The sequence below is a fragment of the Mercenaria mercenaria genome, chromosome 14 (assembly GCF_021730395.1).
Source record: "Mercenaria mercenaria strain notata chromosome 14, MADL_Memer_1, whole genome shotgun sequence".
NCBI lineage: Eukaryota > Metazoa > Mollusca > Bivalvia > Venerida > Veneridae > Mercenaria > Mercenaria mercenaria.
Genome location: NC_069374.1, coordinates 60,025,300 through 60,044,837, shown reverse-complemented (window position 1 = coordinate 60,044,837; position 19,538 = coordinate 60,025,300). Strand labels below are relative to the sequence as shown.

The window sequence follows — 19,538 nt, the reverse complement described above, 5'->3', positions numbered from 1 at the left end:
GCAACATTTCAGCAGTATGATTATGCTATAGGTCAAGTCATGGGAAATTGAATGTTTGCCATTCCTAAGTCTACTGTAAAATCATTTAATTTCGTGTGCATGAACTTCCGTGGTTTTGGTCAGAACAGCAATTTCATTGGGATATGAATTCGTGGATTTCAACTTTTGAACATAAAATGAATGGGAATTTTACTTGTTAGTTGGGATTAAATTTTGTGGATTGACTCTGCCACAAAATCCACGAAAATTAGTCCCCCACAAATATTAATGATTTCACAGTATGTTTCAGGCTTGAAGTTGCTTATAATAACTTACATAATGTATTGAATATTTAAAGTTGTTTATATTCATTTGAAGTTGTGTATATTTCAGATGGCAAGTGTGGGTGGATTGTGAGGGGAGCGTTGCTAGAGGTGGTTGATGTCTCCACAGGTAAACGTCTGGCTGCCTGGCAGTTTGGGCGTATCCTCAGTGATGAACACACCAATGTCACATGCGTGGAGGAGTTTGGGGTGGGTCAGACATTGAAGCTGCTTGTAGGAGTTTGTAATGCCTCGCCAGTTGGCCTGCTGTGTGTATTTGATGTTTCTCTGTCCAAAGTGATCAAAGCTGTTGAAATACCACATCCCGTAAGTCCCTGTTTTCTGTTTTGCGATAATAGAACTGCCATTAGTGAGTTAAAAATTAAATCCTAGTTACATTATTCTACTTTCCTAGTATCTTTGATACTTATAGGCAGGGCTGTCTGTTAAAGGAAAACTTTTCTAATGTAAAAAAAAGATGTTCAAAACTGTTAAATGAATTTTTTGTTGGTTTTTGTCATATCTGGAACTGTGTAGGAATATGCCTTTGTTACTTCACCAAAATTGTTATAAAACTGTTTATTTTGACAGGACATTTGTAAGAAAGTTTAACAAAATCTAATGTGAATTTGATAAAATAAATTGTTTTTTGTTTCTGCATTACCAGGTTACAGAGGTTGAGGTAGTGTCTACATACACAGCAAGCCACGTGCCAAGATGGGCTCTCAGCGAACATCTTCGTTATTTCTGTGGACTCGTGGCTGTTGGAACTAACACAGGAAAAGTCTATCTTGTTGGTAAGGTAGAATGTAGGGCCTGTGTCAGTATCATATGGTCCCAATTTATTCATCTACTTACTGATATTGAGCTATTTCAGACATTGTGCTTAACTCTGGAACCTAAGTTCTGTTCATTTTATGTCTGATGTTTGATCATGCTTCGTCTTGTTTTGTTTCTTTTCCTTCACTAAATTATAATAAAGAGAAAATGTTTGCAGTCATTCTACGCTGTGCTTGGTTTAAACAGTACTTATTTCATGTACATGTGCTAGTAAGTGAGTTACAATCAACTGTAGTCAAAATTATTACAACACGTTTCAAAACAGGCTGTGCAGAAGGCATACGATTTTAGCCGCCTTGTAATGTTATTCATGAACATTGATTTCAACAATCTAAAATGTGAAATCATAGCTAATGAAAAGGTAATCAATTACATGTAGTTTACCATTTACAAATTGTTTTCCTTTTCAGACATGTGTACAGATGATAGTGAATTTTTCTCAGATGAAGAAGTTCCAAGCAAACTACATTTTATCTCTCCACGTATCAGAGACATAGAGAACCAAAGGTTTCATTGTATGTCTCAAGGCCTACATCTAGCTATGACACTCAATGGTAAGTTTGTGCATCCATGTATGAAAGATAAAGAGAACTGAGAGTTCTGCTATATGTCTCCCAGTCTTCATGTCAATACAAATTCTCAGAGATATAGAGAACTGACAGGTTCGCTGTCTCAAGGTCTGCTTCTCGCAGTAAAACCACATGGTAAGTTTATCTCCATGTATCAGAGAAAATATACAAGAAGAGAATCTTGCTAAATTTGAACTGTGAAAAGGGAAGCAGAGATTTTACTGTATACCTCAAGGTCTTCAGCTCACTATGACACTTAAGTAATCAGATGATATGTTATGGACCCATCGGTATCCAATGGCATGCAGCTTATTGGCCACTTACAGGCTCTCTAGTGTAAAACATGCAAATTAGCTTGTAGATCAGCTTAAACTTTTGAAACATGTTGATTCTAAATACAAAGAAAGTGTGAGTTACTATGAAACTATCTAACGCTTTATGCCTTTCAAAGTAGTTGTGCATTTTAAGGGACTTTGTTTTCAAGTTGCCTTCACTTTATGTATGACTATGACATAGACCTGAGATTTTTCAGACTTGTCCTGGATTCTGGCCTTGATTGCCAGAACTTGCATATATAAGAGATAAGAGATTTCAGACATTAGAATGTAGATTTCAAGGGGTTTCTGTTTTTCATCAAGGCTTCTGTCTGAATTTTATCATATGTATCTTTTTTAGAGAGTATGATAAACAGAAATGGATTTGAGTACCAAAAGCCAGATGGACTGGTTATGAAAACATTCCGTACAGACTGTGTCACAGTTTCCTGTCTCAAGTACATTCCTCAGACAGGTTTACTGGTTGTAGGTTTTAGCTTTGGCTGCTACCAGCTGTGGAAACTAAACATTCCAGTTTTAGAGTATGTATTTCTTTTTATACTTGCAAGCTATGTTTAAATATAAGAAGTATGCATATATTACATGTAAAGAAAAAAACAGGGCACATGAATTTGAACAAGACTGACACTTCTGTATTGAGTCAACTTTTTATGCAGAGGTGAAATACTTCACCTTTAGCCAGTAGTAGAGTAGTATTTTCTGGACAGACTACTACAAAGCAAAACTGAACATCATGGTCCTTTTAAATTGACATGTAGTTCTTCAGTTGTTTAGAAGAAATTTCCTTGCAGTGAAAAAGATTTTTGGAGTAGGAATTGTTCAAAAAAGCTTTTGATCATGATGGTAAAGTTTAAAAAAAATCTATTTCCAGTTGACTGTGTTTGCCTCATTCTAAGAAAAAACAAAATCAGCAATCTTAAGCCTCCAGTCCAAGTAAACACATCTCATTTTGAGATTATATTTTCTTATTGATAGGTACAGTAGTAGACTTGAGCCGGAACCCATGCCAGTTACGCATGTAACGTACCAGGAACCAGAAAATGATCCCAAAAATTTCTGCTATATCTGGATTGCCAGGGGACAGAAGGAGAATGAAGAGTAAGCCTGCAACCTTCTTGATTTATTATCCGAGATTCTCATATGTGTCCATAAACTGAATGCAATGGTAAAAAATGAACCAAAGATTGTAATGCTGAGTATAACTAAAATTAAGTATCAGGCATAAACTACTCTGGGCTTTAGTTCTAAACTAACTATTGCTGTGCTTGGCATTAAAGCAGACTGTTCTGTTCTGTATCATATGCCTGTATCTTTGGATATATCAAAGTATGACTTGTATTTCACAAATAAATACATATTGACAGAAATCATAGTCTATGTAAGGCCAGGTTGAAATCTAGTTTCATATTTGACCTGTGCCCGGACTACTTTCATTAATATTCAGGTTATTTCTGCAGCTGTATTTCAGCTGATGCAAGTCCATACCACAGAGACTGTGGTTTTATTTTCAGGTTTTGTTTTCTTGATTTTGGATTTTGACCTTATATTGTATGTTTTATTTTCAGTCAGGGGTTGGAGTCTGTAAGCTGTATATCCATGTATCAGCTGGCCTTTAATCACAAGATTTATTACAGTAACTATGGTGTATACTATGAAGAACTGACATCTGTTTGTCTTCGGTTGGATCATGAACTCACCTCCAAACTTGTACAGTTTGGTACAAATTATGACGGTGGAAGTCGTGTGGTCTCATGCTACACGCTAATGGATCCACATTATCAAGCACCCACTAAATTGGATGAAAATGAATCATTTGAAGAGAGTAAGTTATATTGCTATTTGAAGTTCTGTTAAACTACCATTATTTTTCTCTTGCTATTTTGTCATTGAAGATGCATGCACATTGCTTTCATTAAAACTCAATAAAAGCTGGTCTGATTTTCATAATCTTGGCCATGTCAGAAGCTAGGTCTGAAATCAGGACATATAAAAAGTTGAAGCAGTGAAGTCAATAAAACTTCGGAGCCAGGGTAATTCCTGTAAGATAATAATTTTATGCATGGAGTCCTGTCTGCTTTCAAGAAAAATGCCATAACATGCAGAAGAAAAAATTTAAAAAAGTGATACTTCCTGGCTTACAATACCACCGAAATGAAAGACTTATTTTCAGAAGAAAGCTCCGTAGTTAAAAATGGTCTGCATGTTATGCATTATATTTGATGCTCTCACTCTCTAGGTAGCCCAGGTCCAGACCTAAGTCTGTGTGTATTTGTATGGGAGGCGACAGAAGGAAACCTATCCTCTAAAGTTGGACGTCATCTTGCTATATTTGACATCAACAGATGGTATCATGCTCAGATGCCTTCATCAATCAGGTATTGTCTCATTTCAACAATAAATACTAAAACACATGTATGATTTTGCGATACTTGGAGATTGTGCATCAAAATATGTTGAGATATAATGAAATAAGGGCTGTCTTTTGTGCTGAAATATTTGGTGAATACTGATCTTAGTGCTGAAAATTTGTTTTCCTTTATTATTGAATTAATAAAACAATAACATACATACGTTTTCTCTTTTTATCAGTTTTAGGAGAGTTGTATTTTGCATGTAAATTGTCAAGTAGTAATTACAGAAGCTGATTAATGATGTTACATGTGTTACAGATATGCAAGTGGATCTACAGACACATGTGCGTACTTTTGTTCATGTCGACTAGACGAGGCAGCTGAGAGGGCAGGCAATGACAGCTTGTTGGTAATACAATCTAACCTCTTGGTAATATGATACCTGTGGAGATAAGATACCTCCCTGTAAAAACAGAAATTTTATTTTCCTTTAGAAATGTTGCTTTGTAAATTTACCCCCTTAGAGCAGTCACCTGAGGTTAACAAACAGATTTCCATATTCTCTGTGATATTGCTCTACAGGGATGGCATTGTACTGGCTTATAAGAAAATTTTTGAAGTTAGCTGGCTGAATTCCTTTTATAAGGTCAGACCAGCTGTAGTTACCAGTGACATACTGGTAGTATGTAGTTAATAGCTGTCAGATATGTCTTCAAACAAAGAAGCTGAATTGATAAATGTTAAGCACTCTTCTAAATTGGATTTTCTTGGTTTATTGGTCTGTGGGTAATGCAGGATCAAATCTTTTGATGGTTTAACCATAATGCTTGTTTTTCGTCAGAGAAATAGTCAGGATATACAGAGAATTGCTGTTGAATATGTAAATTTCACAAAGATATGCTTCTTTATGAATTTTATATATTTTATTTTCATGTTAAATTGAATTTGAGAAAAAGTTAACAGAAACACATTGTATAATTTGACATTCTGACATAGTTTATGTTAAATGTTGTCTTTAAATATTCAATATTTTATGAGAAAATGGCATATTAGCTCTGTAAATTTTACAGATGGTACATGTGAGTGCAGACAGACTGAGGAAATTCAGCAACAACTCCCCTGTTCCACCAGATCAATACTTCTACCCTGCTTCTCTAGCTTTCAGTAAGTTTATATTTTCATCTTCTTTTCTTAACCATTACCCTGTTAAATTTCTAAAACGGACTGGTCTGTCTTTCAGTTTGGGCAATACCACTTATCATTAAAAGGGGTGTTCACTGAAAATTTTCTGACTGGCTCATCTTGGTCTGCACTGGTCGCAAAGGCAGTATCACTTGCTGCAGCAGGCTAATGATTAAAAACATATTAATTTTGTTGAAATCAAGCTTTTTAGATTCTACCAAAATAACCCTTTAGGTGTACATTGCAGATAAAATAAATGGAAATGTTATATTGTTTGGTATATTTGATTTTGTGTGTTTAGAATCTACCAAAAAAAATCTGTCGAGAATAGATTTAAGGCAATATAATGTGATATTTCTTTTTAATTTTTTATATGCAAGAAGTAGACAGTAGTTATGCCCCTGCCATAAAATTGGGGAGGCATATAGTGTTACCCCTGTCCGTTTGTGTTTATGTGTGTGACACTGTGTTTGTGTGTTCGGGAAAGGGTTGTGTTCGTGTCCGGGCCATAACTTTAGACACGCATGCTCCAATTTCAGAATAATTTGACACAAATGATTAGCATGGATAGACGCTGTGTCATGCGCAAAACCATTTCACTAGCTCAAACGTCAAGGTCACAGTCCTTGGGTGAACTTAGCCAATTTTCACTACATAAGTGGTCTTCATGTCCAGGCCATTACTTTGAAATGCATGGTCCAATTTCAGAATAATTTGACAAAAAAGATCAGCATGAATAGATGATATGTCATGTGGGAAACCATTGCACTAGCTCAGAGGTCAAGGTCACAGTCCTTTGTTTAACTTAGACAATTTTCACTACATATATACTGATAATGTGGTCTTCGTGTCCGGTCCATAACTTTGACATGCATTGTCCGATTTCAAATTAATTTAACATAAATGATAAGTATGGATAGACAATGTGTTCTGCGCAATAACCATTTCACTATCTCAAAGGTCAAGGTCACAGTCTTTGCTTGAACTTAGCCAATTTTCACTACATAAACAGATTACTAAATTTTCTGGTTTTCCTACAATTTTTTTTTTTTTTGGTAAATAAATACTGTAAACCTAGAAATGTTTTCGCGCTTTTTAAATTAGCGGCTTTCGCGGGTAGTATATTTCCATGAAATTAAATAGCCGCGAAAAACTGATCTAACAAAAACGCGAAAGATTCTAGCTTCAGCTTAAATAGATCGCTATAAAATGGTTCTGTACTTACACATACCTGGATATTAATAACTCAAATTCTAGTACCATAATTGTATAAAATGAGTGCACAAATCTACATTAACCCAATTGATTGACAAGTTATTTCTGTATGATGTAACAGCCTTAAAAAAAAAGTTTTCAATATCGACCCGTCAGGCAAACGGGATAAAAACAGAAACAATATGCATCTATCGACAGCCAATGCGATATATTATTTGTAAGTAAAATATTGTGTCTGTTTCTGCTAAGTGTGGTTTAATCGCCTGCTTTAAATGGCAAACAAATGACAGTGTAATAACAGCAATTTACTGACTGTCAATAATCGAGGGTGTGAATAACCGTTGATCTGGATGAAAATGATTGGGGTACATTTATAATTAAAGGATACAAAAAACTGAACGTTTTCGAGAATACTACCAATGCAACTATGCTGTGATACTTATCTTAGTATACTAAATATGTTTACTTGTGACTTCATTTTCGCAGGATTCGCGATGGATTTGATTCCGCGAATGTTTGTATCTGCGAAAATGTCCACGTTTTGAAAAACGCGAAACATAGATCCGCGAACATTTCTAGGTTTACAGTAGGGCCAAGGGTCCTTCTTTAGTTTGTGAACAGTGCCATGCCTGTGACCTTTCTCAAGTTGCGGGAGCATCCGTGTCTGTGACACATTTCTAGTTTATTCTTGTATCACTCATTTAAGCACTTGCCTCTGACAATGGTGGGTTGTTGTGACAAACCATCGAGCTGGCTTATGAAATGGTTGTAACCAGGTGCTCTCCCATGCTTGAAATCATTAATGGAAAGGCACATAATTTTTCCCTCCACTATGAAAAACTGGAAAGTGGCCATGCAGTTGTGATACAGAACCCAACAAAATTACTATGGAGAGCAAACTAATATTCTTAAGAGATTGAAAATTTATGGAATGTTGTATGATTTAAATATTTTGATAAAAAAGTGAGTCATGGTTTTGTGTGGTAAAGAGAAGGTTTTTTTTTTTTGCAGATGTTTCTTTGATATTTGAGACTGGAATAGTTGAAGCCCAGTTCCTTGGTTCCCAGCGTCAGGTATTGGCAAGTATGGAGACAAAGGGACCCAGCACTCTCATACAACCTCTAGATCTCTATAACCTGTGTGTACATGTCGGCTTGCTACCTAGGCCTGTAGATATTGTATCAAGCAATCCAAATATGGTAATATCTAAGTTTTAAGTACCTTATTTTTAGCTCACCTGTCACAAAGTGACAAGGTGAGCTTTTGTGATCGCGCAGTGTCCGTCGTCCGTGCGTGTGTGAGTCCGTAAACTTTTGCTTGTGACCACTCTAGAGGTCACATTTTTCATGGGATCTTTATGAAAGTTGGTCAGAATGTTCATCTTGATGATATCTAGGTCAAGTTCGAAACTGGGTCACGTGCCTTCAAAAACTAGGTCAGTAGGTCTAAAAATAGAAAAACCTTGTGACCTCTCTAGAGGCCATATATTTCATGAGATCTTCATGAAAATTGGTCAGAATGTTCACCTTGATGATATCTAGGTCAAATTTGAAACTGGGTCACGTGCCATCAAAAACTAGGTCAGTAGGTCAAATAATAGAAAAACCTTGTGACCTCTCTAAAGGCCACATTTTTCATGGGATCTGTATGAAAGTTGGTCTGAATGTTCATCTTGATGATATCTAGGTCAAATTCGAAACTGGGTCACGTGCGGTCAAAAACTAGGTCAGTAGGTCTAAAAATAGAAAAACCTTGTGACCTCTCTAGAGGCCATATATTTCATGAGATCTTCATGAAAATTGGTCAGAATGTTCACCTTGATGATATCTAGGTCAAGTTTGAAAGTGGGTCACGTGCCTTCAAAAACTAGGTCAGTAGGTCAAATAATAGAAAAACCTTGTGACCTCTCTAAAGGCCATATTTTTCATGGGATCTATATGAAAGTTGGTCTGAATGTTCATCTTGATGATATCTAGGTCAAGTTCGAAACAGGGTCATGTGCGGTCAAAAACTAGGTCAGTAGGTCTAAAAATAGAAAAACCTTGTGACCTCTCTAGAGGCCATACTTTTGAATGGATCTCCATAAAAATTGGTCAGAGTGTTCACCTTGATGATATCTAGGTCAGATTTGAAACTGGGTCACATGCCTTAAAAAACTAGGTCAGTAGGTCAGATAATAAAAAAACTTTGTGACCTCTCTAGAGGCCATACTTTTCATGGGATCTGTATGAAAGTTGGTCTGAATGTTCATCTTGATGATATCTAGGTCAAGTTTGAAACTGGGTCAACTGCGGTCAAAAACTAGGTCAGTAGGTCTAAAATTATTAAAATCTTTTGACCTCTCTAGAGGCCATATTTTTCAATGGATCTTCATGAAAATTGATCTGAATGTTCACCTTGATGATATCTAGGTCAGTTTCGAAACTGGATCATGTGCGGTCAAAAACTAGGCCAGTAGGTATAAAAATAGAAAAACCTTGTGACCTCTCTAGAGGCCATATTTTAATTAGTGAGAATGTTCACCTTGATGATATCTAGGTAAAATTCAAAACAGGGTCACGTACCTTTGAAAACTAGGTCAATAGGTCAAATAATAGAAAAACCTTGTGACCTCTTTAGAGACCATATTTTTCAATGTATCTTCTTGAAAATTGGTCAGAATTTTTATCTTGATAATATCTAGGTCAAGTTCAAAACTGGGTCACATGAGCTCAAAAACTAGGTCACTATGTAAAATAATAGAAAAAACGACGTCATACTCAAAACTGGGTCATGTGGGAAGAGGTGAGCGATTCAGGACCTTCATGGTCCTCTTGTTGTTACTTATAAGTACTTAGTGTATGCTTTAAGTACAATGCTTATGTTACAAGTACAAGGTTTATGTTATAAGTAAAAGATAAGTACAAGTTTATGTTACAAGTTCAAAGTTTGTGTTATAAATACAGTGTTTTGTCTTAATAAGTAGTATTTTATGTTGAAAGTACAATGTTTTATGTCGAAAGTACAAGGTTTATGTTATAAATACAATGTTGTATGTTATAAGTTTTATGTCACAGGTACAATATTTTTTGTTTTAAGTACAGGGTTTATGTGTAAGATTAATAAGAAGAGTTATGAAGTAAGCTTATCTGTAGCTTTAAAGAGAGTTCTCAGACTTTCTTAGGTTGCTTATAGAACTTCTGACCTGCAGTTTTGCAATGGTTCACAAGACAATGGATTCCTTGTGCAAACTTACAGATGGTTAATATTTAGCCTTAAGTAGTTTCATGATCACCTGGTGACAGTGGAGTAATATGTAATCTATTTGATATAATTCAAGAATTAATCTGTGCAGGAAAGTATAAATATTGTTTATTTTAGCTGAGTTTCATAAAATACAGAAAATGAGAATTAAAATCAGAGCCAATCTTAAATTGCTGATGAATTTGGTGGAATCACTGGTACAAAATTTGCACCTAAGAGTAACTTACTGGTAACTTGGTAACTGAGCTGGAAATTTTGATTGAATGTGAGAACTATTACATACTGTAGATATTTAATGTATTGAGCTATATTGTTTCAGGTTGCTAAGAGAGAATTACTGCTAGGTCTGGCACTAGAGTATAACATGATCAGTTTCCTGAAGACATGTGTCACAACCTGGGCAGCAGGAGGTAATATGTGCTCACTTACATACCAACGTCTTTTTGGGTCCCTTAGGACCCCCCTGGCTGAATGATTAAGGTTGCTTACTTCGAATCACTTGCCCCTCTCAGCTTGGGTTTAAAACCTCACTTAAGGTGTAGAATTCGTTCATGTGTCTGAGAAAGCTATCCAGCTGGCTTACAGAAGGCTGATGATACCACCCAGTTGCCTCTACATGCCTTAAATAATGCCTGAGGGGACCTGGGGCTTTACTCCGCCATATTAAGCTTTAAAGTTGTAAATTGACCTATAAGTAAAGTAAATTAAGGTGTTTCCCATACTGAAAGAGCCAGTCAAGTTGGATGATGAGACACCTACATATATTGAACAGCATTACTTCCCAATTGTGTAACATTAAAGCCAATCAAAAATCTCTTGGGGGGTCCCTTTGGCTTCTCGATAATTGAATGCACTGGTTTACACAGTCCAGAGGGCATAGACCTGATTTCTTCTTGTGTATTGCATTCACGCTATACAGATTATAAGCTATTGTTCATCTGCTGATATGTGACTTGTGTTTTAAATAATGGCTTTAATGGGCAGTATTTCTCCTTTTCCACTGTAGAAGCTTGAAATTTTTGTCTAGCCTTTGTTATGTATGTTTGTACTCACTGAGTCAATAAATGTTTAAAATTAAGACTGTGCGATAATTAGACTATATTTATGTTTTTATGGATTTATTCATATTTGGCCTCTACAACAGTATGAACAGTATTATGTCATATTTGTATTTTTAGAATACGAGAATCAAGGCTGTACATTGAAGTTCTTGCTGGACTGGGCATGGGAAATGGTCTCCAGTACAAAACACAAGATTGATTCAATCTGTAAGATAGCTCTTCATTTCCTAGAATATATTTTATGGATTTTATTTTACAGTTTTTATTTTGACATTAAATTCATTAGTACAAGGCTCAGGTGTCATTTTATGTAGCTGTTTTTACACTTGATTTGGATATTGAGTGTCCTTGGCAGAATGATAAAGATCACTTTCTGAAATTTGGATTGCCCTGGCAATTGTGAGATTGAGCCCTTCTTTCAAAAGCAAAATTGCTGTAGCTGGCATGTAGAAGAAATGGAAGGGTGATGGACCAAATGAAAACTCCCATCAGAAATGATTAGAACATTATACCTACTGAATTACTATTAATGTTATAAAATGGTTTAATAAATACAAACTGAAGATTATAGAATTTCAGTGTTATCTTGAGTTGTAACCCAAGTACAGCTAGTTTCTTATATAGATACCACAACTTGTAAACCTTCTGAAGCATATTGCATCCAGAATTATATATATCCGTTTCTTATTGTTCATGTATGCAGACTTCCATTTACTTTTAGAACTTTTTTTATGTCACAGTATAAAACTTGAATATTACAACTGGGAGAAAATGAGTAGGCGGCTGGGTAGCTCAGTCGGTAGAACATCGGAAGGGTATTCCGAGGGCCCGGGTTCGAGTCCCGGTCTAGCTGCACATTTTTCTCACCCAGTGACATTTGGCGCCCAACATGGGACCGTGACAGTATTACAATGGTTAGCCTCTGACGCCTGTAATTGCTTATATATAAAGTACCCGCTGAAATTCAAGGACGAATTTCAAAATGGTGAGGGAATATGTCACGTAATAGAACTTGAATATTAAAACGGGGAGAAAATGAGTAGGCGGCTGGGTAGCTCAGTTGGTAGAGCATCGGAACAGTATTCTGAGGCCCCGGGTTCGAGTCCCAGTCTGGCTGCACATTTTTCTCACCCTGTGACATTGGACATATATGCATTTGTTAAGTTTGACAGCATAATTATGCTTGAATTGGTTGGCTGTAATATTGTTATAATTGCATTTAAACTATAATATTGTAGGTGTTACCCTGTATAACTACTCTGGGTTGAATCTAGATCAGCGTTCCCTGCAGACACTGGTGTTATGTAATCAACGACTTGCACACCTTGTGTCTCTCTTCAAGACATTCCTTACACAGACTGGGCCTATCACAGAGCAAGGTAAAGTCATTTTGATGATAAAAACATCGGTTTTAAGGCTTAGTAAATTTAAAATTGTTAACACAGTAATGCCACCACTACTTCACCACTACTTCATTGTTCTAAAGGCTTGGTTATAAATTGTTGACATTGAATGACACAAAAAAACAATTGTCGTCCATGGTTGGTTGCCATGGCAGTTATTAGATAAGCATATCTGATGAACTTGTCTTGAGTCAGCTTCCAACGTGTTTAAAGTGTTTACAACTTGACACAAGTCTATTCCTGCAAAATACAAAATCAGTTTGAGTTATTTTGCTTTATGATTGATTTGAAGTTATTTTTGTCTTTATCATGCATCATTGACAAATTATGACATTTTTTCTACAAAATTAATCGTAAATACTTTTAGGAAGTTATAATTTTTCATGTTTTGTCTCTTGTGTAAATATTTATATTGTGCAATCTTGCTGGAGCAAAGATTAACGGTTTGTTGCATATATGAAGAGGTTATGGTAATTTACTGAAATATAAACTGGAAAGCAACTGACAATGTAGGGAGGGGCTTACAGTTTGGAGGTGTGATTAACAGAGGAGACATTGTATATGTTTTCAGGAGAGGCGGAGTTACAGAGTAAGATACTAGTGACCAGTCTGCTGTCACAACACCTCAGTGTAGTTCTCTGGTTTGTAGGAGCAGGACTTCTACCCGAGGATGATGGTAAGTTATTGATCTCTTTCTGTTTATGTATCTTAAACTTCAGGATGAAGTGAAAATTGTGTTATTAACTTTGTGAAAAATTCTAATTTAACCCTTATCGTATTGGATACAATAGATTCTGCCTTTGCGACCAGTGCAGATCATGATCAGCCTGTCCATCTGTGCAGTCTGATCATGATCTGCACTGTTCACTTTTCAGTCAGTATGTTTTTAGTATGCACCTGTTTTAACAGTTCTGGTACTGTCCAGACTGAAAGATGGACATGTTCATTGTAGAAATTCAACGAGGTAAGGGTTAAAGGGCAACTGGTGGAGAGGTTAATGTGGCTGACTTTGAATCACTTACCCTTCCTCATTGTGGGTTTTCACTGGACATGGAGCTCAACTGAAAAAAAGTCAGCCAGTTTGTTTTTGAAATTTTGATAGTTCATGCTTGGAGGTGATCTGGGTTCCTCTAGATATGTCATGCTTGAAGGGTACCTGGGCTCTTCCAGATCTGTTTAATGTAGAATGTAGCCTGTGTCTTTTTATGTTAATACACAACATATACTTGTTTAAAAAATGTAGAAATAAACACATTATGTCACTTTAGCTTAGGTAAATGCATGTTGTCACTCCTTTATTTACAAAAATAAAACATGGCACTAAAGTAAGATATAGAAAGCTATGCTCAAGTTGCTATGATATTTCAGACACTGAGGTAACTCTTGGTGGACTTTACTGTTACCCGGCAACCAGTCTGATGACAGCTTACAAAAATAGGAGAACCGAGCTGCAGAATATACATAGGTAGGTATACATAGATTAAGTTCATACTATTGAACTTAAGATATTGAAAGGTCCAAAATATTCAATTTCCGAGTTGGAAGTTTTTCTGTGGCAAGTTATCACTATAAAATGGCTCAGTGTAACTAATTAGGAGCTGAACTGATTGAAAATTTCAATAGAAGTACCAGAAATCTGCTTTCACTTGTCTTAAATGCAGCTATGCTAGAAATGATCTGGAGATGTTTATCATGATATGAATCATTTCTGTGAAGGCCTTCATTACTATTTGCGCGGCCGCCCGCTTAGCTCAGTAGGTAAGAGCGTTGGTCTACGGATCTCAGGGTCGCGAGTTCGATCCTCAGGTGGGGCTTATGTTCTCCATGACTATTTGATAAACGACATTGTGTCTGATATCATTAGTCCTCCACCTCTGATTCATGTGGGGAAGTTGGCAGTTACTTGCGGAGAACAGGTTTGTACTGGTACAGAATCCAGGAACACTGGTTAGGTTAACTGCCCGCCGTTACATGGCTGAAATACTGTTGAAAAACGGCGTTAAACCCAAAACAAACAAAATCAATACTATTTGCTGGCTTATATGTCAAAAGTAAAATCCGTCTTAAGGAATAAGGAAATACTTTTTTCAGAAACGTTCCTTCAAAGTTATGTGTTTATGAAACTGTTTGAAGTTGCAACTATTGTTATGTAAATTTATGAAGGAAAAAATGATCCTGACTTAACCATGTCAGATGTCTGGAAAAAGATACAATTGAAGATGATTATTTTATATGAAGAAACTACATATGTAACTAACAAACAGTATAACTTATTGTGTTTGTATAGTGAAGTAGATGAGACAAACATGCTGATGATAGACGGGCTGGTGGAGACAATGGGTGTACAGGATGTGTGGGAGAGAGAAGGAGGCACTGGTCTATATCCTCCACCTAGCTTACATGTAGGTATTCTGATTGTGTAGTTCTGGTAGTAAGATGAAAGGTAAAATGACACATTGAGAGATAAAGCTACGGGTAAACTCGTTTATAAATGAAATCTTCCTAAAGTTGAAAACAAATGAGTAATTCCTTTGAATTGTACAGTTTTATCAACTTGACTACTACAATACAAAAAGAAATGTTATACTTTTTAATTTGTACTGCAATTGAGTTTTGACTCCTGGGCATAGTAAATGTTTTACAGAAAACTGTAAGTGAAATCATTCATCCTGCACCACTTATACATGTGATGCTGACTTTGGTACCAATACAGAATACAAAATCCATATTCATCTTAATTTTATGTCTGAAATTTAAGCTTACACTTTATATTGCTAACTGTTCTTTAAGTTATATCATTGTTCACTTATCACATATCATAATATAACTTGGTTTAAATGTGTATTCTATAACTACGTTCAGCTCTGTGAAACTTCACAAGTATTAATTATTTTAAAAAGGTACGGCAAATTGAATATTTTCTGTTCTTAAGACTTAAGTTTCAGACTAAAACATTTTGTCTGCTCAATTTCTAAAATAGACTGGTCCATCATTCAATTTGGGCTATTCCATTTATTATTGGAATGGTGTTCATTAAAAATTTACTGACTGAATAGCAAACGGTGCAGACCATGATCAGGACATGCAGGCTAATCTTGGTCTGCACTGGTCGCAAAGGCAAAATCATTTGCAGACACCAGACTAAAGGTTAATCTGATGAACTTAGGCCTATAGGCACAGTTGTTGTGGCATAACTGAAATGGTATTGAAAAAAGTGTTCAGTGTCTAAACCAAACACACTTGACTTTGCGAAATTCTTGTTTATCGTTGTTAGCTAAAATGTCTGGAGTTCTAAATAAAGACCTTAAAGTCAGTGCATGTTTTCATATAGATATGATATATATCATTTTCAGGCATTGTTATCATCATACCTGCTTGAGAACTGTGATATGCTGTCTAAACACTGCCTGGTTCTCTACCTACTCCTAGACTTGGTGTCTGTTGACAGCTCTGATGAAAACGAAACAGTAAGTCATTTCTTTTGAAGGAAAAATTTTTACATTCTGGTTACTTTATATGGAAAGATAAGCACAGGGTCATACAGAAGTTTCTCTAAGTGTGATATTTTTTACTGTTCAGTTAAAATCCATTTCAAAATATTTTAGAAGTTGATGTTCAGGGTTTTGGGGAGAAAGAAATTCAGCTAGGGTCTGGGAACATGTTACAAAATGTTGTGAGGGTTGATTGATATTAGGACTGTTTTCCCTGTCCTTCAGCAACAGCCTATTTTTTTGTGTGCAGAATAACATATTAATGTGTGTGAGCAGAACTGTTGCTTCTTCATTGTGTACACATAGACCATGTTTGCTCTGATGTGGTTTTGTTTTCTAAAAAGGTAAACAATATCAATTTCTGAAGTCTCTACATGTTAGTTTTCTGTTTTTAAACCTTTCAGAGTGTATACTTCCTTCCAGAACTATGAACAAATGATAATTTTAGTTACCTTTACTAGTCTATATACCTATGAACTATTTACAGTTTTCAGAGAAAGTGAGTGGATTTGCTCGTAGATTCAACCTACCACAGACACTAGTGAAGTTAATGCAGGCGTTCTGGTTGCTTGACCACAGAGATTTTGAGGTAATATCCAGATCTGTTATTTTAGTTTTACCTTTGCCTGATCGTGATAATGCTCTATTATAGCTCCTTTTCATTAATCTTTTGTTCCTGGGAGGTGGCCTCCATGGCCAAGTTGTTAAGGTCACTGACTTAAACGATGTGGGATCAAGCCTCACTTGGGGCATTGCATTCTTCATGTTAGCTGACTTATGAATGGTCAGTGGTTCTACCCAGGTGCCCGCCCATGATGAAATAATGAATGTAGGGGCACCTGGGGTCTTCTTCCACCATCAAAGCGGGAAACTCGCCATATGACCGGTAATTGTGTCGGTGCTACATTAAACCCAACAAAAAACAACATTAGGCTGTCAACCACCAAATGCTGGAAATTTGCAATATGACTTAAATTGTATCAATGTGATTACAAATGAAATGTTTCCAAGGAAACAAAATTTTAATATTTTATAAATGCATAATTTATGTTTGGTCTTTGGACACAGGCTGAAATATATTCATGTTTTTGTTCACATGGAATGGATAATTTCTTTGAACTAGGTTATAAAAGTATTGCAAATTTCATTAGACTAAATAATTTTACATCATCTGTATGCCTTGGTCGTTTACTGTGCCATGACATGATTCATGTTGTTTGACGAGATATTCTTATCATGTAGATTATGCTCATATAATTACCTGTTCTCTTCTGGCTACAGGAAGCATTAAGTTTGATGTTGGACCCGATGGTGAGGGCGGAGTTCAGCAGGTGGCAGCACAAGAGGATTATCAAGGCATTGCTGTACCAAGGTGATGCCAAGATGGCCCTCAGGTACATCACCAGCGTACAGCCTGCCCTGACAACACCGGAGGAGGTGAAACTGAAACTGACAGTTCTGCTGGCTAATGAGTAAGTGGAAATAGGAATAATTTGGAATAAACAGAATAAAGTATTGTGGTACACAATGAGTCTGTGCACAGCAGGGAAGCCTAGGTAGTCATCAATGTTTAAAGCTTTAAAAATAGACTTACATGTAGAATGACAGATATTCAAAATGTTATAACTCTGTTTATAGCAAATGTATACAGTGAAATGCATTTACTGTACAGAGGGTTTGCTTTAAAGGGGTTACTAGTAATTTATTTTGAAGGAAGAAAATTTCAAACATTACAGTGAAATATTGGCGTTGTTTAGAGTCTTTGACAGTATAGGTTAGATTGTATTGTTTTCTGGATGACCTGCATGTCCTACAAAAAATCTTTGTCAATGTAAGTTTATTGAATAAAAGATTACTGTTGTATATGCATTGCTTGTTTAAATTCACTAACTCGAAAAGTAATAGGATATGAGTGCAAGTTTGAAAGTTATAATATGCATGTATTACAGTTGATGACTTAAAAAGCATTATTTAAAAGAAATTTAGTCCCTAGAAACGGTTCAAAACCATTTAATGATAAAGTTTGCAAAGTATTTCAGATAATATTTGAGGTAATTCTAGCATCAGTATTTATTAGTGTTATATCAGTATAGTTCACATTTAAAGAAATAGGCACTGAACAAACTGAAATTCTTCAGCCAAACCTAAACTAAGCGGCTAGACAAGGGAATGGCCTAACATGTTGACTTACAGAGCGTGTATTTATTATGATTAGGTTGACAGCAGAAGCATTGGAGTATCAGAGGATGTGTCGAGACAAGAACAACATGAATGATCTACTCTCTCATCTCTTCCTCGGCTGTCAACAAAGTAAGTAGTAAAACTGAAGAGACAAAAGTACATAGTATGAAGCAAAACAGAGGTCATATATTATATACTTTACAAGCATGCTTACATTTTTACAGGCCTGTGATTTTTTAAGAGTTATAGTGCTTATTTCAGGTTATTGACTGCAAGAATTGCCCTGTATAACTCAGTTGAAAAAATGACTTGTCAGGTTTTAGAAAGTAGGCTTTTAGGCATAGAATTTCAAATGGAATCCAAGGCGGCTAGGCCTGTTTTTTGATGTGCTAAAGTTATAAGGGGACCATACAATTTTTGTACTCGTGTGAACTAATATTTCAATGAAATAATGTATTTTGACTGGAATACAGTTTATAATAAGCTGTTCTGGAAGAGCCAGTTGAAGATTTATGCGTATTAGTGTCCCAATTTAGACTTGCTGGAAGACAATTTTCAGAAAAGGCATAAATAACACCTAGCAACATATTATAAAACTACAAAATTTCATAGCATCAAAAGTAATATGTTTTAACATTGGCAACTTACATACTTTCCATAATTATGTGATTTCTGCATTTTCCTGTTTTTACAGACAGTTACGTGTGCTTTAAGCTATTGTATGTCCAAAGAGTGCCAAATTGCATGATCAAAATATGTTATCACGTGGAAATTGCAGTGTCATTATAGGTGCATTACCGTAACACAAAATGCTTTACTTCATAAAAATTACGCAATCCCAAGAAATTTTAGAATTATTCTATTTTATGAAATTTTCTGTTTTGGAAAATTTTAACCTATATTGTATACCTGTACATACGTTTTAAAATTGGTTTCAGCTAAGACAGTTGGCAGATTGTTACAGTTACCATTAACCAATGAGGAGGAGACAACTCTTGTAGACTATCTGCTTGAAAGCTCGGAACCTCACTCGCAAGAGTTACTGGTCATGCATTATCTACAGAGGGCAAGATTTGTAGAGGCCATACAGCTGAATGAGAAATTGAAACATTCGGTTTTGGTACAATATATCTTTACAAAAATAGTCATAGTGCCAAAATACCAATAAACTGTGAAAGTATTGTTAATATCGTGTTTATATTGATCTTTCTAGTATCATACATGTTTTAGAAAGTTTATGTTTTTTTTTTACTTTTTACAGGTGATAACATACCAGTAGTAAAGTTATATCTAAAGATTTGTTTTAACCATTTACTTTTCATGAGTGATAAAAGATAAAGATTTTAGATCCGAATTGTGGTACAT

At 35.7% G+C, this 19,538-nt stretch overlaps 1 protein-coding gene across 1 annotated transcript in view; it reads left to right on the top strand.

Annotated features, from left to right (window-relative positions):
* Positions 1-19,538, top strand: part of LOC123527003 (protein ELYS-like) — a 49,238-nt gene that overhangs the window by 9,995 nt on the left and 19,705 nt on the right. Inside the window, exons 3-23 of the mRNA XM_053523623.1 lie at positions 373-629; positions 970-1,099; positions 1,553-1,696; positions 2,387-2,567; positions 3,022-3,144; positions 3,612-3,868; positions 4,283-4,421; positions 4,716-4,806; positions 5,468-5,561; positions 7,806-7,993; positions 10,357-10,447; positions 11,216-11,305; positions 12,337-12,477; positions 13,073-13,177; positions 13,870-13,966; positions 14,789-14,903; positions 15,855-15,968; positions 16,480-16,581; positions 17,274-17,464; positions 18,208-18,302; positions 19,112-19,293. Of these exons, the coding sequence (XP_053379598.1) occupies positions 373-629; positions 970-1,099; positions 1,553-1,696; positions 2,387-2,567; positions 3,022-3,144; positions 3,612-3,868; positions 4,283-4,421; positions 4,716-4,806; positions 5,468-5,561; positions 7,806-7,993; positions 10,357-10,447; positions 11,216-11,305; positions 12,337-12,477; positions 13,073-13,177; positions 13,870-13,966; positions 14,789-14,903; positions 15,855-15,968; positions 16,480-16,581; positions 17,274-17,464; positions 18,208-18,302; positions 19,112-19,293 (2,927 nt within the window). The remainder of the gene's footprint in view (positions 1-372; positions 630-969; positions 1,100-1,552; positions 1,697-2,386; positions 2,568-3,021; positions 3,145-3,611; positions 3,869-4,282; positions 4,422-4,715; positions 4,807-5,467; positions 5,562-7,805; positions 7,994-10,356; positions 10,448-11,215; positions 11,306-12,336; positions 12,478-13,072; positions 13,178-13,869; positions 13,967-14,788; positions 14,904-15,854; positions 15,969-16,479; positions 16,582-17,273; positions 17,465-18,207; positions 18,303-19,111; positions 19,294-19,538) is intronic.